This window comes from Sceloporus undulatus, chromosome 5, assembly GCF_019175285.1.
Source record: "Sceloporus undulatus isolate JIND9_A2432 ecotype Alabama chromosome 5, SceUnd_v1.1, whole genome shotgun sequence".
NCBI lineage: Eukaryota > Metazoa > Chordata > Lepidosauria > Squamata > Phrynosomatidae > Sceloporus > Sceloporus undulatus.
This window is the reverse complement of record NC_056526.1, coordinates 128583893-128611598: the sequence shown is the minus strand read 5'-3', so window position 1 is coordinate 128611598 and position 27706 is coordinate 128583893. Positions and strand designations below refer to the sequence as shown.

Sequence of the window (27706 nt, the reverse complement as noted above, 5' to 3'; positions counted from 1 at the left end):
TTGGTGCAAAAACTTCCTTTTGGCCTTTTGGCTGTTTTTTGGGGTTTATTTATTTATTTTTTTATTTTGCTAAAATATAATGTTTTGTTTGTAGAAAACATATTCCTTGCTGGCGAAAATTTTGCACAGAATATGCCTTGAACTCCAAAGATTCTTGTCAGTCTAGGTTTCTCATCAGGGTTTCCTAATATTTCAAACATTTTTCTTGACCATTTTTGAAATGTTTTAAAATATAATTTCCTTCTCAGTGAAGCAGGCCTGCACTTCCTTCTTGGAACCTCCTGGAATCTGTATATTCAGTGGAATATGTTTAAATTTGAAATTCCCGATTACATAAAATGTAAGTATCCCTTTTCAGATATGCCAAGGAACACGCAGGACAGAAACAGTGGCGTGTGGTGATGCTGGGTGTGTAAATGGCACAGTGTCACTTTCTATCCATATGTAAAGTAAACAAACTGAGAGTGCGCCTTATATTTGAGCTAATGTAGGGGAGCAGGTGAAAAAACACTTCATTAGATTCCAGAGACCAAGAAACATATCCAAAGTTAGTATCATGTACCAAGGGGTGCAATTCAAATACATTCAGCTCCTGGACATCTTTCTCTATTGTAAAAAATTAAAACACCACCATTATACAATCAGATAATAGTACCAAGGTAATACAAAGAGACAAAAGTGGTGCTTAAGCAACTGAAGAAAAAGATGCAATCAAGTGATGATTTATCTGGAAATATATAGTTAATGGAAACATTTATTATTTTCATTGGAGTTTCTCCGCTGCTCTACATTCTGCTTAGCCTGGTAACAATCCATAATCAAGTAACACTTTGTCAAGCAGGCTCCTAATTTTCACAGGGCAAAAACCCATTTAAAAAAAACAACACAGAAGCTAGCTACAGTATTCCAACACTCCTTAAGTCAAACAAATCCGGATGGACTGGATTTAGTTATTCACACATAAATGAAAGGCCTCTTTGTCATCCAAATAACCAGAAGGTTGACTGTGAAGCAATTATATTGGATTGTGTGGCTGACAGTAAAACACACACCAGCAACTGCTCAGGAATTTGGTGGCTCAATTCTTTTCCTGATTAGATCCTTTGTAGTGATAGTGAAATCCCATGACAGCAAGCATCTTTTATTCTTTTTGTGGACCCAACCAATGTGTTCACCATTGATTCTTAAGAAAAACAGCATTATCTAATTATACATTAATACAAAGGAAGATGTTTTTAAAATTCTGATGATCAAATGCTGGAATTCTTCTAGAGTGTATAATAACATGTACATAAATGTAAGCCAAATCCATTCCACTAAAAACAAAGGAAGGAGAAAGTAGCCACATTTTTTCAAGTAATTGATAATGAAAAGATCATGCTTAAAACGGATGGCTGCACTAGATGAGGGATGTAAATCCCCAACTACTTCATCTCCACATGAGAAGAGAAAGAATTACTGTAAAGCTGTTTCTTTCTACAAAGAAACACAAGGACAGTGTCCTACAATATTCTCCTTGTATTTGAATATCCAGAATTTTGCACAGGAATTATTATTTGGAGAAAAATCTTGTCTGAAAACCTGCAGGAAACCCATTTCCTATGTAGAAAACAAGGTGATTCTGTTGCACAAAAATCCAGGTTTTTCTTTGCAGAACAATTCCTGTATAACACTACAGAAGGTAGAATTGCTGTGTGCCTTCAAGTAATTTCTGACATATGGCAACTCTCAGACAATCCTATCATGGGGTTTTCTTGGCAAGATTTATTCAGAGGGGTTTTGTCTTTGTCTTTCTCTGAGGCTGAGAGTATGTGACTTGCTCAAGATCACCCAGTGGGTTTATATGTCCGAACAGGTATTTGAACCCTGGTCTCCAGAGTTGTAGGCCAACACTCAAACCACTAGACCACGCTGGCTCTCAGAAGGTAGAATACTTGGAGAATATTGCTCAAAATTCTCACTGGCCTATTATCCTTCCCAAAGACATTTTCTGGCTGTTAGGAACCTCATTTTTCAGCCTGGGAACAAATAATGGTCATTATTTTTTCTATTCATAATTAGACATAGAATTGATATTTAGGCTGCCAATACCAAAAAAATAAAGGTTCAGTAATCAAAACATATCTGTATGGTGTGTGCTTCCCTATCCTTATAACTTCATTAAGGCCCATTACAGACCGCCCAAAAGAGGCGGTCTCGGGCCGCTGCCCGTTGCAGCGTGGAGGAGTCGCAGCAGCCAAACCGCGCGACTCCTCCGCGCTGCAAAGAAGGAGTGCGAAAATCGCGCTCCTTCTGGCAACCCGGAAGAGACACCGCAAGTGCCAAAGCGCGCACTCGTGGCATCACTTCCGCTGCGCGACGTGCGGACGCAGAGCATCTGTTACGTCAAAATGGCCGTGGCCGTGTGGAACGGCCGCTGCCATTTGTTACAGACTCTGTCCGTAACAGGGTAAGGGGCGTCTAGAAGAGACGCCCCTTTTTCAAACTGGGACATCCTGAGGACATCCGAAATGGCGGTCTGTAACCCGCCTAAGTGAGGGATCCATGAGATATATACTTCCGGATTCTGTCATTCAAAAACACTGATGAGATTTTAATGAATTTATCACAGAAGAGGTATAGCAGCCACTGGGAATTTCTCTCCCTGGTGCATCCACACTGCAGAAATAATCCAGTTTGACATGATTTTAACTGCCATGGATAAATGAATCCCCCCACCCCGCAAACGTAAGGTAATTTTCATAGGTAAGAAAATCTTGATTTTTTTAAAGAACGAAGAAACTAAATATATAATGGGAAAGTTAAAAAATGTAATGATGCAATGCCACACAACAAGTAATACACAAATCCACTTGTAATGACAGTGAAAACAAGTTCCTTTAATGGGAGTCTCCTCTCAATGAATTATACAACTAATTTATTTTGAAAGGTAACTTCTCAAGGTATGCCTCAAACCAAGAACAATGGGAAAACTTGCACAGTGTGCCTCTACATATATACAGCTGTCCAAGAACAGCAGTCTATTGTAGGGGCCCTGGTCTGGAACACCCTTCCCATAGAGACCTGATGAGAAGCAATGCTAGGATAATTCTTGTACTAAGTCAAAAGACTTTTAAAAAAATATTTCATGATTTAAGGCCTAATTTATTTTATCCAATTTTGCACTTTATAACAATTTTAAAATATTTGAAAGTATTTTAGCTGGTTTTACATTGTCTTGTTTTAAGTGTTAGATGTTTTAATATGCTTTTAAGACTATTACTATTATTGCTTTAAACTGTTCTCAGTTCATTTTATTATATGACTTTTTGAGATTCTAAGACAGAGGGTGTGATGTCAGCACGTGTTGTGTGCCTCCATTTCTAATTTATGGTGACCCGGCCTAAGACAACACTATCATGGGGGTTTCCTGGCAAGATTTGTTCAGAAGAGATTTGCCACTGCCTTCCCCTGAGCTTGAGAGAATGTGACTTATGCAAGGTCACTAGTGGATTTCACACTCAAGCTGGGAATCAAACTCTGGCCTCCAGAGTTGTAGTCCAACACTCAAACCAGTACACCATGCTGGCTCTCACAGGGTGGGATATAAATATTTAAATAAATTAATAATGCATATTTGAGACAGCATTTCACTATACATAAAAAAAAATGGATGACATAAATGGACACAATCAGGCTAGACAATTTTTTCACAACCTGTTAATTCCTATAATATTCCCGATGGACATTTCCCCAACTGAATTTAACAGTGTTGGTGAGAATATAAAGCCAACTTGCAAACAGAAGAAACAATAAAACACCTCAACTCTAGTCTGCTACCAACAGGTATAACTTTAAGGAAACTCACACTGCAAGCTGTCTACCAAAGTGGCCATGTTTGGGTACAATGCATCTGAATGCAGTTCCCATATAGCCTCCTATTCTGGTGTATGTGGAAGCTACATGGATGGTTGTTCCCTTGGGATCAAAATGTCCCAAGATAGAGGATGGTGCAAACACAAAGCAAAACACTGTACAACACAACACTGCAGGGGCAAGTGATCATGGCTATCTTGTGTTGTGATACACAAAACCGTGAAAATGATGATTTTGTGCACCCATCCATTTGTTCCTTTTTTGTAACACATAATCTTTGTTCATGAGTCGGAAAAGACAATTTTATTAATCTGAAGTCACCCTTCTATCTTATTCTAAAACAGTGGGTTTTATATGTATTTCCAAACCTTTTATATAAAAAGGCTACTACATCTTCAGCAACTCAGCTGTATACATTTTCCCCAATTATTTTCCTAAGTTGCAGTACTACTTTATTATGCTTTATTCTTTACTTTATGCTTACAATATTTACTCATTCATTCATTCATTCATTCAATTGCTGGTGTAGAAATCAAGAGTTTATATTAAACTGATTACATAAGTATAAAGAAATCAGTTTCGGTTTTATTCAGAATGCATTTTAGTATTTGCTATCTTTGGTCTAGTTTGCACTGCAGAAATAACTCAGTTTGACACCACTTTAACTGCCATGCCTCAATATTATGAAAACCTGGGATTTGTAGTTTGTTGTGGCACCAGAGCTCTTTGATAGAGAAATATATTTGAGAAAACTACAAATCCCAGAATTCCATAGCATTGGGCCATGGCAGTTGAAGTGGTGTCAAATTGCATTATTTATGCAGTGCAGATAAGACCAAAGTCTCCATCTTTTAAGAAGAAACTACAGGAGTGATGCCATCCGTTTTCCCGTATATAATAGAGACAAGAAGTTGTAATTAGCATATTGGAATCTGTGCATTTTTCTAGATGATCCCACATTTAAGAGGAAAGTACAATTGATACTCACAGACTTACAAATGGGGACTTAACAATAAAAAACAAACCTTTGTAGAGCTCAGAAAAGGGGTTGCTTTTAAACACACATCCCAGAATCCTCTCCAGGAGTTGTAGTAATGACCAGTGGCCTAATAGACTGAATAAGAAAGATAATTCTGCTAAAACATTGCAGCTTTTCATAGGGCTATGTGAAAGAACTAAGTACCCAAGTTTGATTATCTGGCCCACATCTTTCCTAAAGGCTTAATTGCAAAGTGAGCAATGTACCTAAATAGGCAGGCATTACATCCTGCCAAAAAAATAAAAATAAATCTTTCCAGATTCTTGGTTGAAAGATATCCTTGTTCATTAAGTGGCTCAGGATGTGTGTGTATGTGCCTTCAAGTCACCTGTTGACTTATAGCAACCCTATGAATTCCATAGGGTTTTCTTAGACAAGGAATATTCAGAGGCGATTTGTCATTTCCCTCCTCTGAAATAAAGCCTACAGAACTTGGTATTTGCTGGCAGACTCCTAACCAATTACTAAGAAGGGCTGACCCTGCTTAGCTTCCAAGATCAGACAGGATTTATATATAGTATTCGTTTTTGTTATATTGCTGGAACTTCCATTTGCTGCAGCTGACATGTATATTATGAAAAAATCCAAGCTTTTTCACTTCACGTTTTACTATAGAAGAGTGCAAATTTATTATACAGAGGCTCTTAGAAAACAGAGAGAAAAGAATTCTGAGATAGTTAGGACTGGAATAGCTACTGTCCTTTCACTAAAAAAAATGCTGCACATTCTGGGTCCTTTCACAGTGTTTTGTATTTGGAAGGAATGGATTACTGCAATGTTCTTTAAAATATATAACAAGTGCTCCAAGCAGTGCCAGCTCCAGGTTATGGAGATCCCTTGACCAAAACAATCTGACAGTGCAAACGGTTGAATACAAACCCTAGAACAGGTCGATTTCCTCCTTGCTGCAGTCAACACTGTCAAATATCTTGCCCCCTTCCTTCTGGGCCAAATCGATACCATTGCACAGAAGGAGAGGGCAACTGGGCCAGAAACTTCTGGTTCTGATCAGTTTATTTATTTGGAGAGAACAAGTGGGGAGACAGCTATAACAGCAGAGAAGCAGCACAGCCACTCACTTGTGTTCACTACTCATACAAAATATATATATATAAAAGAATACAAAATAAAATTCACAAGTGCCAATGTTGCACATTAGAGAAGCGCTTAGCTTGAAAAGAAGAAACACAAGTAAATTTCCACTTCAGGTGGAAAAAGAATGGTGGTGGTGATGGGAAAGTTGTTTATTTCATCAGTTGAAGGTATGGACACTGTTCCATAAGTATTTGAATGAACTGCTGCACAACCTTACAAACAGCAATCAATAATGGACTAACTTGGGGGAGAATTGGGATGAATCCAAAGTTCAATTGGTTGAACTTTTGGAACTTTCATACCCTCCTCCCTCTTTGCAGCCCTCCACACAGCCTGAAAATTAACTCTGGTGTTTTTTGTGGGTTATTCGGGCTATGTGGCTATGTTCTAGAGGAGTTTATTGCTGACGTTTCGCCAGCCTCTGTGGCTGGCATCTTCAGAGAAAGATGCCAGCCACAGATGCTGGTGAAATCTCAGGAATAAACTCTTCTAGAACATGGCCACATAGCCCAGAAAAACCACAAAAAACTATGGATGCTGGCCATGAATGCCTTCAACTTCACATTGACTCTGGTGGTTTTCTTAGTCCTCCAGATTTGCACTGTGGGACACACAGGGGCTGATGATAAAACCTGTGCCTCCTTTTCAACAGAAGTGTGTGGAGATATTTGGGAGGGGAGAGTAAACAACAGGGGAGGTGCTCGTTTCTTCCCAATAGGGATTACTGCACACAAACTGAAAACGGCTAGTGAATTGCAACCAATTTCATTATGTCAAGTGAGAGATGAGTTTTGATCCTCAGACAATTAAGTGTTCATTACTTACATGTTCTCTAATCTCAAGCACTTTTGAATATTTATATGCAGCTGTTAGGAGGGTCTGCTGGATAATCTGAGTGCAGTGTCATCAGTACTCAGTGGACCCTGAATATTTTCTTTGATACTGAATCTATGAGCTGAGGTTAGATCTGGACTCTCTTAGGGCTAGGATGAAGGAGAAGTGCAGATTCACTCAGACAAGACAAAAATGATATTCATACTCCGACATCAAGAAAATGCTACTTGTTACAGACACAACAGTACACAGTTGCATTCTGATACCTTGAGGTGCACTGCAGAAGTGTTTGCAAGTACATCATTTCCCACAGAAGGTACATATTCTTGAAAGCAAGAAATAGGAAAAAGCCAGGAAAAAGATACCCGAATTATAGTGTATATACAGTACAGTGAATGAAACAGCCACTTATGGTTTACTAAAATCAGCCAACTATGATTTATGAAGACCATACATTTCCTTTTAAAGGAACATTATTTCTACTTTGCATTTCCCCTTAAAGTGAAAGTCTGGAGACAAACATTGAAATTAATCACTGAAAGTAAGGCGATCGAAGTTACCCAATGTAAACTTACTCTACTGATTTCAGAGGAAAATCATAGGGATCTAACAGTGCTATGCTTTGTCTGTATGTTTGAAAGTAATTCCAACTGTGTTTAAAAGGATTTATACCCAGTTAAGTGAGAATTGGTGCCAGAAGCTACAATACTGTGTATAGTTATTTATTTATAAACTATCTCTATCCTCCTACTGTAATTTATATATTTCTCTGCCCACAGTAATGTACATATTTCTCAATATTAAATCTTTTAGAGCCTAGTATAATTAAAAACAGCAAACCCCACTGAACTCATTTAGACTCAGTGACAAATAAACTTCACATATGATCAAACTGCAAATGGCACTACTAGCATCATTTTCAAAGATACCTGTGTTGTACATGAATTCTGCATGCATTTTAAGATTTGTGTAAACTACATTTTTAAAGGTAAATAAAGTGAGCATAAAGTAAGCTACTTTATCCGTTTTATGCCTTTGTAGTCATATGCATATCTTTTCTATGTCTGCTGAAAAAAAAAATGGTGGCCCTAGTCCTACATAACTTCATTTAGGAATAAGCCCCACTGAATTTAGTGGAACTGATTAGTGAGTAAGCATACAGAAGACTGCAGATTAGATTACAGGAAACATTTACACAATGAGAGCTGTATAAGCTGAAATGATTTGTACACAGTGACAGCTATCTAGAACAGGAAGAATTTCATAATAAATCTTAAGAGAGCTAGACACTCTGATCTAGAGGTTTAAGCATATAGCTGGCCACATGCCAAGCTCATTAAGTACAGTTGAGAGGATTTTAATTTATAGTCTTATATAACTAATATATCCATCCCCTGTGATTAATCTGTATTCTTTAAAAGCAAACCAACCAACCAACACAGAGTAATTTCCTTGTTAATATTCAGGGATCTGTCTGCTTTAAACATGATAGAAACCTCTGAAATTCTTAAAGTGTTACTCTTTTAAAAAAAAGTTTACATGGCATTGCCTGAGCAAAATCATAATAAAGAGAAGCTTTATCTGACTGAGTTTTCCTCTCCCTTCTTAGTTCTTTAAAAAAAAACACACACCCAGGTTTACCACTCAACCTGAATGAAATCTTCCCTATTGCTTTTCTTCATCAATTCCCCTCCCTAGTTTCTGTCTCTACCGAAGCTGCTCCTTGAAACTACACAGCCAGCCTGGAGATTGGAGTTGGCAGGAAAGTCTATCCACAGCAGCTCTATTTTTGCACCTCCCATAGATTTCACCTGCAAAGGCTCTGCCGCTCTCATCCTGTGTTCTAGGCGTTTCATTCGGCCAGCACACTGATTCCCTTCTTCAGCTGAGAAGGCCGGCAAAGAATTCCTTCCTTAGTAGACCAGCTGCGGCTGCTATTGCTGCTCCCTGGACCAGCCAGAAGGAGCTGCTGGGGCAGCAGTGTGGAAAGAATGCTTCAGCATAGCTAAAAACAAAACACTTCAGTATGGCATCCTGAAAGCACTCAAGCACTAACTAGTGGCAAGCTGTCAAAACTAGCCTGAAAGAGTTTTCCCCTCAATGCTTCTTTCTAAGTCAGCAGAGGAGAAGCTTAGTTCTGTGCTGTGCTTCCCTGTGCTACCACTTAAATAAGTGATTGCTTGAGATGTGTGTGTGTGCATGAGAGTGAGAGAGAGTGCAAGAGAGAATTCATTCATTCATTTTTATCCCTGTTAACTCACGCATGCAAAGAATAAAAGTTAACAGAATGTGCATAACTTTTAGCAAACTTTAAAAAGGCAAGGTAAACAAAATACAGAAAGGTGGAAAGGACAAAGGAAGCTGCCGGTCTCCTGACAACTTTGCAATAAAAAAAAATAATAACAAAGGAGACAAGACTTTCCAATTATACTCCACCAACCAACCCTTTTTGCTACCACTCACAGTATTATATTCATGAGTCCCCTGATTACGCACATTCTATTCCACATTATATAAGCCTAGAAGAATGTGCAAAAGAAGCCATTACCAACAATCAATTCTTTGTACAAAATATGCACGCAACCATACACACACATACACAGAGCATTTCCTACCGTTCTAATTGCAGTTGGGATTCCTGATTCATCTATTGGGCCAATCCCTGCATAATGTGGTGCTTTAATGACCGTGACTTTCTTCTCTTCCTCCGAAGTTCTACAGATTGGTATTGTGCTGGTGCTGCTGCTGCCGCCAACAGAATGAGCATGCTGTGAGTATGTCTCTGTGGATTCTACAAAGATAATGTTAACACAACACTGTATAACAATTTAATTACCATGCTCAAGCCTGCGTAGTGGGCTATGCACTTTCAAAGTCTCACTGCAACCTATGTGGCAAAATGACACACGCTTATGAAATACTAGACATTTGGACATTAGTTGGTTTGGGGAGGGGAGTGTATGTTCACTCCAAGACCACAGCTCAATAGGAGAGCACATGCTTTGCACGCAGAAGGTCCCAGACATCTCCAGTTAAAAGGATCACATAGCAGGTGATGAGAAGGATTCTGCCTGAGACCCCTGCAGAGGTGCTGCTGACTAGTCACGGTAGGCAAGTGTCTGAGCTGGTGTTGGCAGTTTCCCGGGCTCCTATTTGCACCAAGGCGGAGAGAAGAGATGAATTTAATGTGCTAATTTCTGTGCTGAGCTATGAATACAGCCAAATTTTATTTTATTATTCAGTCTCACATAAAATGGTAGGGATGTGGAGAGAGTCGAATGAGGGAGAATGCAGAGCTGTTTTAAAACATTTATTCCAAACAAAGATGTAAAGTAGCAAGGAACAGAATGAAGTTAAAACTGAGACAGATCGAGTACATTGTTTCAATGTACAATTACACTGTAATTTAAAAAATGATGCTGCAACAAGCAGAAACGGATTATGGGAAAGAGAAAAGGGAAGATGAAAACTTGTTTTGAAATCATGTTGTAACCTACCTTTCTTTCTAGTTTTGGGCAAAATGCTTATTATTATTATTATTATTATTATTATTATTTAGTAGTATTAATAGTAACAGAGAAATAAGAAAAGAAATGCCTTTGAGTTACTGCTTGAACAAAAGAGATGAGGCAGATTTCAGATGAGGGGCAATTTGAATGGTAGAAAGCAGCAAGAAAGAAGGGTAATTTTGACAATACCTTGAGGTGAAGACATGTTTGAGGAGTGTGCTGCAATTATCCTTTACTGTAATTACTGGAAGTTAGCAAACTTATATTGAATCAGACCACTGGTCCACCTCTCCAGGGTTTCAGGCTTTAGTTCTTCCTAGCCTGGGATTAAATCTGGGATCTTCTGTATGCCAAGTGCATGCTGTATCACTAAGCTACATACCATTAATGCAGTGAACTGAACACAGTGAAAAACTATTACATTGCATTCTTAGACAAAAATCCCTATCCACTAAGTGGGCCCACTTTACCTCCACCCCAGAGTAGCTGTATGGATAAAATTAAATATAGGACAAAGTGCAACACTAACACATAAACCTTGGTCCTTGGAAAAAGTGAGAAAAGCAATTAAACAGCTAAGTATGTGCTGGATCCAGACAAAGCTATGTTTAGAAATGGCCCACGGAAATCCACAGAACAAATTAATTGTGATCAATGATGTGTGGCCCTCCAGATGTTACTGAATCTCAGAATATCAACTCTCAGAATTCCTCACCATTGATTATGGCAGACCAGCAATATTTGGAGGGTCACCCAGTTTCCACCCCAGTCCAAAATAACCTCAATCCCATTGCTGTCAGAAGGTTGTTGTACAGGGTGTTGTAAGGGGCAAGAGAGAAGGTTTGTACTTGTTAGCCAACTAGAGAGCACTTATGATGAAAACTCGGATTAAAGAAATTGCTTAAATAAATGCAGAACTTTATATTAATCTATTCAGTACATCCCACTGAAACTGCAACTTGGTGTTTTTAAATCCCATTGATTTCTATGGAGCCATGATGTACCTAATGATTCCAAAAAGATATAGTGATATTCAGCAGACTTTCTGATGCAGATTTCATGTAGCTAATACTGACCAGTGAGGCTATTAAAGTGTTGCTTCGAAATTGCAGGTAATATATTTTACATATATTTCATGTGCCAGATTAAGTTCCCATTGAATCCCATTTTGGGAGAAAGGTGGGATATAAATTCAATAATAAATAAATAAATAAATAAATAAATAAATAAATAAATTCAAAACACAAAACAAGAGCTTTCCAAGCTTAAAACAGCCTAACCTCTAAAGACATACATGTGAAGAAGCCCAGGCTATTTAGATTTCATAGAAATATCCCAAACAGAAACAAGACTTTAGAAGCATAACTTTAGAAGCATAACTTCTAAAGACAAACATGCGAAGAAGCCTAGGCTATTTAGATTTCATAGAAATATCCAAAACAGTATCAAGAGTGCTAATATCTAGCACTGGCTCCTCCCTTGTTTGTTTAAATTTTAAAGTCTATAAATAACATACAGTAGTATGAAACATATATGGTAAGGTGGGTTACTGTGTACAAAATAGCTGGATATCTGGGCCTCTTTCCAAATATGCACAATACTAAATTTAGGAAGGGAAATGTGGACCGTGAGCTTATAGTCCAAGAATGGCAGAAATCATCTGCCTGCCATCAGTGGGATTTTCAGGGGCTAGCCAGATGTGATGGTAGCTGTGCAAAAGCAATTAATATACTGGTTTATAAAAACAGTAAATAGCAGCTGCAGGGGGGAAGAACAGCAATGGGGCTATACAGAGTGGAGAAGGGTAGTTTAATCTTTCTCTCCACTATAGCGTGTCCAAAGGAGGGCGACTAAAGTGGTGAAGGATCTGGAAACCATGTCCTATGAGGAACGACTTAGGGAGCTGGGGATGTTTAGTCTGGAGAAGAGAAGGTTAAGAGGTGATATGATAGCCCTGTTTAAATATTTGAAGGGATGTCATATTGAGGAGGGAGCAAGCTTGTTTTCTGCTGCTCCAGAGAACAGGACCCAGAACAATGGATGCAAGCTACAGGAAAAGAGATTCCATCTCAACATTAGGAGGAACTTTCTGACAATAAGAGCTGTTCAACAGATGAACACATTCCCTTTGAGAGTGGTGGAGTCTCCTTCTTTGGAGGTCTTTCAACAGAGGCTGGATAGCCATCTGTCGGGGATGCTTTGATTGTGATTTCCTGCATGGCAGTGGATTGGACTGTCTGGATGGCCTTTGTGGTTTCTTCCAATTCTATGATTCTATAGGCTTGCTAAATAGAGTAAGAACATAACAAGAGTCCAATATTTTCCACCCACACAGTTGGTCAACCAGTTGCCTATGATGCAGGAATAAATGCAACAGCACTCACCCACTCATTTTCCCTAGTAGCCAATATAGGGAAACATACTGCCTTTGGTCTGCTATTTCCATAGAGAGTGAATGCCTTGTTTTTGTGCTAAGGTTTCTCCCTTCGTTGTAATACTAAGATTCTCTCACTTGTCTGCATCATATGACATGATGTTTTATATAGCAATTCTTTGAACCATACTTTCCAAATACTTTTTTAAAAAAAAAATCAACTTCATTTAAAAACCATTTTTAACAGAATTAATAAACCTATAATATGATTCTAGCTCAAAGCTTTTGCTAAAAGCTGAAAACAGCAATTTCACTTCACATTCAGGTCCTCAGTCACAAAATATCTCACCATTGTTGAGATTTCTCTCACACACACAGAGTTTCGATGGACAATGACTTCTTTATTTGGGCTTCATGTTATCTCATGGCTCACCTGCAATCCAACCCCATTCTCAGTGGCCCAGTTACCATCCTTGACACCAAAATGATCAAGCCAGCATCATTTTGGAGGGCGAAATGGTATCTGCCACAGAAAAATAAAAGTACAAGTTTCCCTCTACGTGGTATCCCCAAATGACAATGCTTCCAGGTCATTTAGGAGTTAAAAAGACAGTGTATAGAAGTTTCTTTCTGTTGCCATTCCAACTCAATTGGTTGCATAATAAAGTTTTAAAAAGTAAGGCAGAAGTTGGCAAAATGTGCCTGATTCCCCCCCCACCCCAAATTTTCCCAATACAGACATACCACAGTTAACAAAGCTTCTGAGAAAGATGCTTCTTTTTACAAAGTCTTTTTGTGTATGCCCAGCCCTCCTTTCTTCTTTGTCCTCTGTCTAGCTAAAAGAATTTTTAGCAGCATTAGCATTGGGATGATACTGAAGGAAGGCTAGAGAAACACAAACATTCAGTTCTGAGTTGTAAAAGTACTTCTGTAGCTAACAGTACAATAAAACGTGAGCAGGGAAAGAGAAGGATTCTATGCTTGCTGATCCAATTATAACCATGTGTGCCTGCTTACAACAGGCAAAGAGAACAGCAGATGCCTTTAGATTTTCTTACCTGAGCATGCATCAACACCAAAACAAAGGAGAGCAGATAAGCCTCAAAAGTTTCCCCCAGTATGTTTAAAAAAAGCACAGAGCTATATGTTTAGCCAGCAAAACAGAAATGATTAGAAAAGTAGAAGCTGGAAAGGTGTGTGTGGGGGAATAATCCTTGGATGTCTTGGAAGAATTTTGGAAGAAGCTTTGACATGGTCTCTAGAATATTCCAAATGTTTTTGTTTACCCATGAAGTGATTACCCAATTTACGTTTGGTTACAATTGGATTAGCGAGAATAGAAACCTGCTCTTTCCCTGCTCAAGCTTCATTGCACAGTTAGATACAGATCTGTTTTTGCAATTCAGCTGAAAGTTCATGTTTCTCTAGCCCTCCATCATTGTTCCAGTGCCGATGCTGCTAAAAAACCCATTTTAATTAGACAAAGGACAAGGATGAAATGAGTACTGGGCAAGCATAAAACAACTTTTTGTTGTTTCATTTCAAGATTCATGATTATTATTATTATATTAAGATGTGTACATCTTTAGTTCTGAATAAAAAAAGTCTGCTGAAACACTAACCATTTGCTCTTCTTTATTTTGTGGTGTAAAACACTTTATCTATTCTTCCCATGTTACCTCTGCCTTTAATATCTAATTTTCTGTTAAAGAAGTAATGCCCAGGAACACACCTACTTTGTTAACTGATGCATATCTCTATCTTCCCACCCCAGATTTTTGGTGTGATGCAACCTGTAACAGGCACTGAGTATCTTGTCCATCCCTGCTGCCAGGGGTGCTCTTTGGAGAACATAGTCCACCAGAAATTGGAGAAACTTAAGTTTAGCATATTCTAGACCAGTGTACACTTATTTAAACACAACCTTAATAAATTTACACCATAAATGGGACTCACCCATTGTTCTGCTCTGTTGTAGGTGAACTGTGCTTGAACTTAGTGAGACTGGTGGGGAGTAGACTGAAGAGGGGGAGAAAGGCCTTTGAAAGTGGCTCATTGGGCTTGTTGCTGCACTAGAGTTCCCATTCACTGTTATCTGAGTCTGAGAGAGAAGAACAGATGCAAAAAGTCACATCCCATTACACTACCCAGAGAACAGTATGAATCCAACCAGCCAAATACAAAGGGTGAAGAAAGAACTGGGATCCTCCAAACAGTAGCCTGTTGTCACATATTTAGTTATGACTCAACCCCTCTCCTGCAGCTCTCCCATAAATTATAGCAAGATGGAATCATGGGAAGCTGCCAAAAAACCACAGTTAAAGGGACATCTGCATTCACACAGTACAAAACAAAGATGGTGGTAGAATTCTTCTTTGTCCTCTAGTTATGCTTTAATATCATATCCTGTTCACATGAAGATAAAGATAATAACAACAGGAAGATTTTAAAAAATGTACATGCCCTTCACTGCTGTGATAAGTCTGGTGACAAAGTACATATAATTGCCAAGTGTAACCACAGTCTGCTATAAAACTTCAATGATGGTTATAGGTTTCTATGGATACACATTTAAAACCAATTATGTGTGTTGTACCACTATCTCTCTTTTACTTTTGAAAAATTATGCCGGTGCTCCCATTTTATGCATGCTTTGTTTTATTATGGCCACACAGCTGCAGCTTGGCAATGGCTGAATTTGCTATTTTGTAAAATCCAAACAAATCACAAGTGCTAGGGTAGGCTCTACCACTAGGCAGAGTGATGTGGCTGCTTCGAGTGGCAGATGCAGATGTATAGTTACAGTGACTAGTATTGGAGTGGCATAATACTGGAGCTAAGTATTCTCATTGTTAAGCTATTTGCCCTGAGTACCCACAGACTAAATTTAGTGTCTCCAGGTATATTGGCAAATGCTCTCCCACCAAAAAGAAAAGAAGTCCCAAGATTGTTAGTCCATGAAAGTGGGAGGAAGAACATCTTTGCCCTTGGGTGCATCTACACTGTAGAAATAATTCAGTTTGATATCACTTTAAGTGCTGTAGGATCATGCTATGAAATCCTGGGATTTGTAGTTTTACTACATCTTTAGCTTTCTCTGCTAGAGTGATGGTGCCTTGCCAAACTACAAATTTCAGGATTCTTTAGGATGGTGCCATGGCAGTTAATGTAGTATCAAACTGCATTATTTCTACAGTGTAAATGCTACCTTAAAAGTGGTAAAATGACTGTAACTGGCTGCAGTAAGCACTGAAATACTTCTCATACAACTCTACTCAGGAATAAGACCTAATGATAAGAGGCTCTTCCCAAATATGTATGCACAGGATTGTAGCTTTACTAACAAATAAGGAGAACTAAAGAAGCTTTATTTAGCATATTCTACCAATATGCTTTTTCCTCCATACATTTAGGTGCACTGATGAATCCCAACCTGTACATTCAAGAATGCAAGTCAGTATATATGGCAAGTAGGAGGCCAGCCAAACTTCAAAGTAAATTCAGGGCTACAAAGTTTGGGTGGCCTCCTACTAAGTTAAAAAAAAAAATCCCAGTAAATTTGTTTAGAATTGCATCCTGTATTTCTTAGGTTAACCAAAAAACTTCTGGGATTAAAAATCAAACTATTGTATGATCTTAAATAAGCTTTCTTTTAAAATTAAAATCTTATAATTTTGTAATGCGACCTGTTAGATATTGAATGTATTCCAACCTGTTTTAACTATGCACCCAGAACCTGTAAAATGTACTCTGTGCCTCATTTGAGATGAGGATGAAATTATCCCCATAATCAAATTACTGGCTATTGTACTTTTCCTTATTTCACATATTAGTTCATGGCTTTTTGTCTTATCCATTAAAGACATACATACTTATTCTCAAGGACTTCCCTTGAGTTATGAAAAGAAAATGCATCCCTGAAAAAAACCCTCAAAAAGAAACAATACATGTTGTGGGAAATGAATGTAAATATTATGCATGCTTTTATTCCTGTAAGACAGAAGTGCTTAAGGGGGGAAATATTAGTTGAAGAAAAAGGCTGAATCAGAAGCAACTTCATGCAGTCAGTGATCACTGCTAATGGAAAAATAAAATTGCATTAAATGATGAACTCTAAATACATTAACATCCACTGCTGAGGCACACTTTTCATCATGGTGGTCTCTTACTCATCATCCAGAAGTTTGCCCCCTGCCTTAACCTTATACCTGAGGAAATCATGGAAAACTTACCTTTTGGACTACAGTTCCCAGAATCTCCAAAGCTTGATGGATTCTAGGAGTTGGAGGCCAAGGAGGAATGTTTCCAGCTCCAAGTAGCTCTCCTTTTATCCTAGAATCTCTTTCTTTCTAACACAGTAAGGCTGGAAAATTAATTAATTTGAGGCAATGCCCCAGACTCTGCTCTGACACTGAGATTTGGCCCTGGGCTATAATAAGCAACAATAAATAAGAAATGGGTGGATAGTGGCTTTCTCAGACTGGGTCAGCACAGACCAGAATACTCTTGGTGCAGCACTGAGCATTCTGGTCCTGGAGTGGCCCTGACATCCCCCCATTACAACGGTGGGTGGCTATTTGTACATGCATCCCACTGTGCCACTTGGCATGGTTGTGGCCGTGGTGAGTCACTTGCTCTGAGCTCAGAACCCTTGTTCTGAACTCAGAGTGAGCAATGCCTTGTAAAGAGTTGCCAGCATCGCAACACAGGGCTCCAGATCTTCCAAGAAGGTCTAGAGCAAACTGTGAGTTATTTTAATACCTTTTAAAGAGGGAGAGGTATATGGCAGATTCAGTACTGAACTGGCTAGACATTATCTAGACTGTTCCCACCAGAACAGGAGACTCGGCTGAGTCATCTGGACTTGTCATTGTATGAATGGGAGGAGGACATTTTATTTGGCCCATGAAGACAGGGCCTGTCAGAGATATGAGAAATGTTTGGGTGTCACAGTACTGCAAGAGGAATAGATATGTACGGTATGTCTTGTGTTTCTGTTCCACCATGACACCACAAAGCCAAACACCAAACACAACATTTTAAGCCTTCCCATTTAAAGACATATAGGGGCTGTGCACACTGGCCATAAAGGCCGATCTGGGGGTGGAGTTGGGGCGTGGCATACACATGACAGCATGACAGTGCTCCTCTGGTGCTGCGTCCGCATGACGCAGTACCAAAGGAGCGACTTAAAGCTGCGGCAGTGTGGCTATTGCACCCTTCCCAGGGCACTTTTTGCGGTTCCTTTTTGCTCCCTGGAAAGGCCAGATTGGGGGGGGCGCGGCGTGCAGTTGCTGTGGCCCCAACCCTTAGGGGCAGTCTGCACAGCCCCAAACAGACTAAGGAGGATGTGGGCATTTCTTAGGCTTGAAAGATCTATGTGTTGTACCTGGGAGGTAAGGCTGTAGTGAAGAGGTGGGAAGCACAAATCACTTGAACTTCCTGTTCACTTCACCATATCCAAACTCATACCTCTATATTGATGGATTGGGGGCAAGTCTTCACAGTAGAAAGTAAACATTAAAAACAGGCAATGTGAAAATACTTATTTGCATCAAAAGACTTATGCTTCACCTTTAATCGTGAATAGTATTTGGACATGTAATAACAAAATTAAGGTGCAAATGAAAGAATATTTGAGCCCAACAGATTTAAAAAGCTGAAAAGTAAATAACTTTAAGCTAAAATAAACAGAAAAACAACACTGGGGGAGATTTTTCACAACTAGGTATGTAAAGTATATTATCAGTTTTTCTAACCCGTGACAAGGAGTATCTTGACAAGTCCAGACTCATTAAATTAGGTATCAACCTCTGCAAAAAAGCTTTCAACAACAGAAAGTTCAGTGTTTTCTCATCACCATCAGCAATAGGAAAAAATGTTGCGGCTAACTGAAAAACACAGTTATGTTGTGCTTTTTTTATTTGCAAAGCCATTTTTGTGTGAAGTGTATTTTGCCCACAAACACTATTTTGTGCATGTTCCCACTATAGTATGTAAGAAACAAAATCCCCACAACTTTGCAAACACTGTCATAGCACTGCCCATCTGGGAATGAAATAAGCAAAAATCGACACCCCTATTCTTAACTGATCAGAACAGGAAACTACCATCATATCTTCCACAGGATGGATCATTGATCCAGAGTACTAAAATGATCTTCCAGCACATTTATTTCCTATAACTTCCACGTATGAGATTTATAAACATTCCATACTAAGAAATATCATCAATTACTAGCAAGCTCATTAAGTAGATGGGGTGTCAGACAAGGATTAGTTCTTTTCCACTTTGGCAGCCTGGTTGAACAAAAGGGAGGAAAAAGGAAATATAATTACATGGGAGCCGGCAGCAGTGGAGGTTAAGGTGGTGCCATGTGACACAGCAGACATCTGGCTCAAGGTTGGGGAAGGTGTTTCAGAACCATCAGTAGTATCATAGTTACAGCTCTGTAGGTCATCTAGAATGGCCGTGGAAGACTCGCTCACCGGGCGAGAAGAGTACTCACTCATGGCTGAGTCTGTCATAACAGAGGCCGTTTCAGTCCGGTGATGGATAGTACTGTCAGGAACTAGGAAAGGGTACGTGTATGAGAATTGTGAAAGGGCCAGGGTTCTATAAAAGCGTGAAGGCCAAAAACTGTCACGTGTCGGCAAAATATATGTTACGTGGCCGCCACCACTGTCAGGTGAGAGATAGGGTCTGTTAATCGACACCCTGGAAGAAGGAGGTGAAGGAGGCAGTGGCGAAGTTTCGGCTGAAGTTTGTCTGTGTGACTGTGAAGCATTTACCTCCATCACATGGGCAGTGACTTTCTGGTTTCCAAGCTGAGTTTTGAGAAACAAACAAACAAACAAACAAAAATAAGAAAACATATTACTAAATCGATTTTTAAAAAAGTCTTTTCCTTACTCTTTTGTTGTGTGAAAGAGTACATGAGAAGGGGAAAGACACATCATGTGTGTGCTTTTAAAAGCAGTCACAGAAAGCACACACAAGTAGATTAGAAGTAAACTCATTACAAAAGAAAACACAGTCAGCAAATCATGTATTAAGAGAAGCAATGCCAGAAACTATAGTGTACTGGAATGAAAATTTATGTCAGTTTCTAAGGTTCATGATTCAATAAGCTGCCTTTATCTAACAAATATTAGAGATTCACCCCCTCATCACATAATGACATCTAAATTTACTTCAAATCTCAAAGGACTCCTATATTCTCAAAAGACTTTAATAGAAATAAACAGTGTGTGTCAATAAGAGTGCCACGGAAGTAGGCAAATTAGGTATCATTCTTTCACAGTCAGTGGCAAAAGGAATCATGACAGTAACCCTCTTTATGTATTTGTAATATTGGAGGATGGCTTTATGAAATTAATGAGGCTTTGCCACTGCCCTCTACTTAATGTTATAGCCATCTTTGCTCTACTTTACCAAAAATCCACAAGTTGCTCTGTACATGGATATCTGAAAGGAAGAAGTTTATGCATACCCACAGGCTTCTTCTCATCAAATGTCCATACTCTGTGCATGGACATAAGTGATATGTATGTTTTCAACAGCAGGAGTAATAGTGCTTTCTCTTGATCACATAGGACCTGTTCCACACAAGACATGTATGAATGGGACTACAGTTGTGATTTGTCTGGATGGACTAAATGTAACCGAGTAAGTAGTAAACAAACAATGGATTTAATTTGTAGGTATCTGACCCAAATCTAGATCTAGTCCCAATTTCAAGGCTGTAATTGTAAAAGCATGTAATTAGGCATACTCACCAGTGAACTTAGTAGGCTTTACACATTAGAAGAGTTAGGAAACTTGACCATTAGTAAGGGATAGTGAGCTCTTTCCCTTTCAAAGGCAAAGATAGTACTGGTTTTTAAAAATGATGGTAATTACAGGTAGGGGAGAGGGGCATATTCAATCCCCACTTTTTATTCTGATGATACAGATCTGTGTTGTTGTTGTTGCTAACTGTCATCCAGTTGATTTCAACTTGTGGTGACCTTACAACTCAGGGAACCTCCAAGTCACCCTATTATCAAGACCTGTTCAGGTCTTGCAGAATCAGAGTTGCGCCTTCCTCAACACAATATATCCTCTTTTCTTACTGCCTTCTTCCTTACCAAGCATTATTGTCCTTTCTAGTGAATCATGTCTTCTCATGATATGGCCAAAGTATAACAGTCTCAGTTTAGTCATCTTGGCTTCTAGGCAGAGTTTAGGCTTGTTTTGCTCTAGGACCCATTTATTTGTCTTTTAGCAGTTCACAGTATCCACAGAACTCTTTGCTAGCACTACAGCTCAAATGAGTTCCTTTTCTTCCCATCAGCTTTCTTCACTGATCAGCTCTCACAACCATTATGATGGGAAATACAATGGCATGGACAATCCTAACTTTAATATCCAATGGTATATCTTTACACATTAAGTTCTTCTCTAGTTCCTTCATAGCTGCCCTTCCAAGTCCAAGTCTTCTTCTGATTTCTTGACTGCAGTTTCCATTCTGATGACTGAGCCAAAGTATGGAAAATCTTGAACTATTTCAATGTCTTCATTGTATACTTTAAAGTTATGTAAATCATCTGTGGTCATTATTTTTGTCTTCTTAGTGTTCAGTTGTAAACATGCCTTTCCACTTTCTTTCTTGACTTTCTTCAGTAATTGTTCCAAGCCTGCTATTTTCTGTTAGTAGTATGGTGCCATCTGCATATCTTAAATTGTTGATGTTCCTTCCTCCAAGTCTAATCCTGCTTTATGTATGATAGAAGTTCAGTGTACAGTAATAGTAGCCTCTTGTTCTGAGTATAGGTTACACATCAGGACAAGCAGATGTACTTTAAGAGTAATCCATAGTTTTTCATAATCTATAATCAAAAGCTTTGCTATAATTGGTAACACACAAGCTGATTTTCTTCCAAAATTCTTTGGTGCATTTCATTATCCAACACACGTTTCTAATATGATCCCTAATGCCTCTGCTTTTCCTGAACCCAGCTTGGTCATCTGATATTTCTCAGTCCATATATGGCAAAAGTCCTTATTGTAGAATTTTGAGCATCACTTTGTTTGGGCTTCAGTAAACCACAAACTTTAGAATTCTATAGCATATTGCCATGGCAGTTTAGGTGGAATAAAGCACTGTAACAGTTACTTATACACTGTAGACAAAGACCTGATTGTCTAAACTACAGCGCGCCCGTGCCATACGTGGGCACGCCATACGTGGCCTTGAGCATACGTGCTCAAGCTGCGGGGCGCGCGCAGGGCGGCGCGTCCCATTCAATTGAATTGGCGCGCGCGCCTGTTGCACCCCATGTGCCCCCGCGCACGAGCCCCACTGTTTCCAATGGGGCTCGAGCATAGGCGGAATTCGCCTTACGCGGCGGGATCTGGAACGGATCCCCCGCGTAAGGCAAGGACGGACTGTACATGTTACAGTCACAGAACCAAAAGTATTTTTCCATGACAGGAGGAAGAGGAAGATGGGAAAGATATAAATAAAGAAACAGTGGCTAAGCAAAGGATTGTTATCAACATAATAGAACTAAATAACACATGTGGGATAAGCAAACAAATTGAAACATATACATGAATGTCGTCTTCCTCAATTTTTATAAATAAATAAATAAATAAATAAGATAGAACAGATTTTGTTGGAGTGGTTTGTACAGTAATTCCTGTTGTTTGCCAATAACAAACAATATTTTAGGCATTACTAATGCACTATGAGCCGTGAATTGGCAAGCAATTGCTCTTGATTTGTATATTAGTTGTTCTACCTCCCAGGCTGAGGAACTGCTGAATTGTTTCAAAAATTACAAGATGATGATTACACCACTTTACAAAATTTGAAATGCAATGTACATGGTGATCTTATTTTGGAATTTGTCTGTTTACAATCAACATTGATCCAGTATTAACGTATGGTTGTTATCTAATAGACACTTACAGTAAAGTACAGTGAAAAAACATCAGTCACCTAAAAATGTTTTAAATCCAGCAGATTTTCCTGAGCTACTGAAAGGCTCTTTTAATCTACTATCTGAAAATATCTTTTAAAGCTCTTGCAGCAGACTTGACAAACAACACAAATTGTGTTGATTTAACAGATGTGATTCTAAATCTTATGTCAGAATGATCAGTCCTTTTCCAAGGGAGTACAAAACAGGGGTGTGTACATGAGTGAAAGAAATCACAGTGTCATATTTGTGATCAGTGATTCTGTAAGGCATATTGATTGAAAAAAAAAAAAAAAGAAATACACAGCTCTGCCTTATTTTGAACAATGCAGATATAAATATATTTTAAAATCCTCTATCATGTGTTGACAGAATGCACACACAAAATCCTCACTTATTTTCAAAAAGCAAAAGGCTGGCTCTTAGATGAATCATTAAAAGAAGGTTTTTTATTTATGACTGACTGAAGGCAAAATAATATTATCCAAGTATCGTGCTTTTTCTGGAAAGTGAAATATGTGAAGTGTGATTGCTTTATCCCCAGGAAATGAAACCACTTTGTGAAATGGTCAGTTGGTAAAAATACATGATGGACAATATGACGTGATTTAGATCTGACTTTAATATTTTAAAGCTTAAAAGACAGATAGTACATTTAGATGTGTAACTGAAGATGCAGAGAAAGGAACACAGAAAATGCCATTCTGAATCTTTCCAGAACATACTTGAAATCAAGTCCTTTAAGAGGTTAATAAAAATATTTATACTAAATTATTATCGATACAGCCAGATCAAAATATAATGGCTAAGTCAGATTAATAAAATTCATAGTGGTCTTAACAATACACATGATCCAAAGCCATGTCTATGAAGGAAATTTCACTCTTCAAGCTTAAAAACTTCCTAGGGCAAGTGCAGACAAGCTCTGTCCATGTGATAAGTCTAAAGAGAATAAGTAAATGTGTGAGTAGGAGCATCAGTCCATGTATTGTGCCTTCATTAGTTCAAAACATACTACAGAAATAATCCAGTCTGAGACTGCTTTAACTGCCCTGGCTCAGTGCTAAGAAATCCTGGGAATTGTGGTTTGTTATGGCACCAGGGCTCTCTGACATAGAAGGCTCAATGTCTCACAAAATTACAGTTCCCAGAATTCCCTAGCATTGAGCCAGGGCAGTTAAAGCAGTTTCAAACTGGATTATTTCTGCAGTGTGTTTTGCACCATTGTTATACATCCCTATATCTCTCTAGTCTTGCTATACTGAGCAGTAAGATCTGAACAGGATTATATTTGCTGTCATCTGAATGTGAATAAAGTTCCCCAGCTAGGGACCCTGTTAAAAGATTATGCCTCATCCCTCATATTTACCATTCCTTTTTAGGCTTAGTGCCTGAATGGGGCTGTATTTTCTGTGCTCACAGAAGACAGAAAACCATGTACATATAGTGTGTGAGCCATGGAACCTGAGAGCACCTCTATGAAAAGTATGGAATTCTGAACTTAATTCTTCAACAAAATTAAAAGCATATTGGACACATAAATTGTGACTTCTCAATATTAAAAGGTCTATCATCTATGGAAAGGATTTCAACCACAGTATCTTAGATGAAAGTAAGTTTTATTTTGAACAAGAAATGCTATTATCATGGACGAACCAGCCATTGTCCAAAAGATATGCATTTTTAAAAAAAGATAATTGTACTGGCCATTGTTTTGTCTGATCTTCTACAGTAAAAAGGAAAAGGGCATATACTGTAGGGGCAAATGCTCAACATACATACTGCCCTATTTGTGGTTACTGAGAAATTAAGTAAAAAGGGATTTACATTTTGGTAAGCAGGTACAGAACACAAACAAAATTGCAAGCCATTGTTTTGGTTTACTGCTTTTTCATGAACTTCAAGCATTTTTTCTAATGTGCTGCTATGGGAAAGTCACCTGAAAGTTCTTTAGTCAAAGTCTTGAATGTGCTGGAACTTGTCTGTAATACAGAGCCATACCTACCTGCTACCTAGCAATAGAAACATTTTGATTCTTGCACAGTAAAGTATCTCGTTCAGAACAGTTGTACTTGAGTGCAGGTGGAAATACTGTAAATTTTAACATAGTATTTTAAAACTATTTCTGATGGGGAATAGCATTTTTCTTCTTACTTTTGCCATCAGTCTGCAAATCACCTGAAAATGTATCGGGTACTGTGGTAGTATAATTTTTGAATCACTGTTCTAAAAACTCACAGATTACAGCAGGTTATAACCAAATCTAGGAACTAGCTTCTATGGATGGTTAAAACATTATTTACTCAACAGTGCTGTCATTTTCTATGATGCTGTGAATCAGATTTTATAATGTGACACATATTCATGAACAATTAGCATGGTGTAACAATGCAAAATCAAGGCCACTTTCATGCAATTTTTTTTCTGTGTCAAAAAACAAACATTATAAAACCATTTACTTATGAAACAGAATCAAAGGTTTGAGGAGGCTTTGGACTGTCTGTGCAGTGCTCTTATTCCATATACTGAGGTATATTTTAGGCTTAATGCTGAGTAAGGTCAGGGTTTCTTTGCTCATAAAAGACAACCAGGCTATGGGTTACCTGTGTAGGGTCTTTATTCCAGATCTCTGCATTGAGAGATGTTTATTGGATCACTGATGGTTGTACTGGCAATTCACATAAAATACTGATGTATGATAGCAGCTGTGGGCAACAGTTTCAAATTTTTAACATAAATTTCATAAAGGGGCACTAGATATATCATGACACCACATTGCTGGCCTTGCTTCAAAAGAATGAAACAAAATTAAGAATCTAAGACAAAAAAGTGAACTGATTCTTATTAATTAACACAGAGGACAAGAAAGCACACAAAATTCAAGTTTTAACACAAATGCACTCACACAAGTGGGTAAAAATACCTATTATTAAGAGCCGTGCTCAACTTTTAAAAAAATTGGTTTATTCAAAAGCAGGCATAAAATCTTTCCCCACCTTTCAGTATTCAAATTATGAGATTAATCTGGGAGTTTGAATTCTTGCATTCATTTTGGTTGCTGAGTTGTGTCTGCAAAGAGCAGCACCAACAGCTGGATGAAAAGGAGGTTTTGTTTTTGTGTGTTTTTTTGTTTAAAAGTCCCTTTTGATGCTCTGTCATTTTTTACGCTATCCCTTAAATTATCTTCTGGGCAAATAAGACAACCATAGTTCAATAAATGCTGATAAACATTTAATCCCAATTATTGTTAAGATTGCTGCCTTGCATTGCATTGTACAGAAGCCTAATTCTTTTTGTGCTACATGTTCCTGTTCTGCTACATGTCAACGATCAAATGATCATCTCCTTCATTTCACTCAGTGAAGATGAATTTAAGTAATGTGCTTAACTACTTGATTTCCTCTAAATGCTAAATATAGTTAGTCAAACAGTATAATTGGTAACAGGAGGAAACTTATAGAAGCTGGAAGTGACTTGGAATACTCCAATAGGTCATCAGGGTTAGTCTCACCATAAGGTAGAGTGAGGTGATTACATTGGGAGATCTCATGGGATTTTGTAGCAGGGTGCTGGAGGAAAGATCTCTGAGCCATGAAGCTCATCTTGGGCATCCTACGCTAGCCTACAACCTTCACATCAATGAATAATGTTTTCCAATTGCCACTGATGAACAAAGAATCAACTGTCAGTCCAGGTATGGAACTGGAAGGAACACCATTTTGCTCTTTTCTTCAAGAAGCAAAATGCCTTTGGCCGGTCCTGTTGGGCATCAACCTGCAGATACATTCTGCAGCTATCTGTTACATCCTCAAGAGACTCCAGGTTTGTAGACAAACTGCTATTAGGAACTGACAGCATTGGCACATGTTTCTCCATGAAAGAGAAGGAATACATGTGGTAATGGCATGATCTGTAAGGATTCATAAAGCAGCTGTCAGCATTCAAGGCTTTTGATGAAGGGTTTCACATGAGGGACAATGCTATGTCTAAAGATCAGCACTCCTAACTTTGCTTCTTTGCATTCTAATGCCAATGCAAATCTGCTTAACTCCTATTTTCAATACATTTCAATACTGACAACTCTGATGAATACTTCTAATGACTTTTTAATGATTGGAAGTGAATGGTCATTGCCCCTCACACGGACGAAAGAGAAATTTAATTTCTCAATTGTAGAACACAATCCAAGCATCTTGCTCCAAATGAATGACAGACAATTAAGTCTTTTAAAAAAGGTTTTCTCAACTGCACAAATGCATGCAAATGCACTGCATCCCCACACATTCAGACACATGGTTCCCCTCAACATGTTAAACACACATCATATTCTTGTAGACAGATGCTCATATACCATGACATCCAAACTATCATATGCATATCCAACAGCAATCATCATGCTGTTCACACACATCTCAGTGCAAGAATAATTGCACATTCAAATAACTGAACAAGGTCCCTTTCTCTTAAAAACACATGGTCTCTCACCTTTGTCTGTATGTTCACCTAAAACCATGAAAATATTTGTTTTTAGGATGCCATTTATAAGTCCTCCCCACTGTAATAATTCCCACTGCCAATAACTTTGGTCCAAACTTGTACGTTAAAATACCATTAAAATACCACATACATGTTGTGTCATACATATAAAACCTAAGACTTATTCATGATCAAGGTACTGGTGAATAACGTTGGGAAACTCATTTGATTCTACTGACAGAGCATGAAATGTGTCATGAATTTCTCTTATGCTCACATATCACACCAAAATGAATTAGAGTTATATAGAGTACAATTCTATACACATCTACTGAAAAGTAAATCCCACTGAGTTCTGTGGGCTTTACTCTAAGGTCATTGAGTACAGGATTACAGCCTTGGCTAGTCTGATTGTGTTGGGGGTTTTTTTGGTCATAAATGGTAAAGTTGCCTTTCTTCCACGATGATGCATGGCAGGGATGGACAACTATGGAAGGCTAGTGAGCTACATTAGCTCCCTGCAAAAAATAATTTGTAAAAAAATGCCCCCAAATGCCTC

General features: G+C 38.5%; 1 protein-coding gene across 7 annotated transcripts in view; it reads right to left on the bottom strand.

The window, feature by feature from the left end:
• Positions 1–27706, bottom strand: part of SORBS2 (sorbin and SH3 domain containing 2) — a 245847-nt gene that overhangs the window by 80761 nt on the left and 137380 nt on the right. For 4 of the 7 annotated variants that reach the window (XM_042467683.1, XM_042467687.1, XM_042467685.1 and 1 more), the window contains exons 7-8: positions 14663–14807; positions 9439–9614 (exon numbers count right to left, since the gene is read on the bottom strand). In XM_042467683.1, coding sequence (XP_042323617.1) covers positions 9439–9614; positions 14663–14807 — 321 coding nt within the window. Of the gene's footprint in view, positions 1–9438; positions 9615–14662; positions 14808–19044; positions 19534–27706 lie in introns of all 7 variants that reach the window. The other 3 variants (XM_042467681.1, XM_042467682.1, XM_042467686.1) reach the window with 1 other exon arrangement.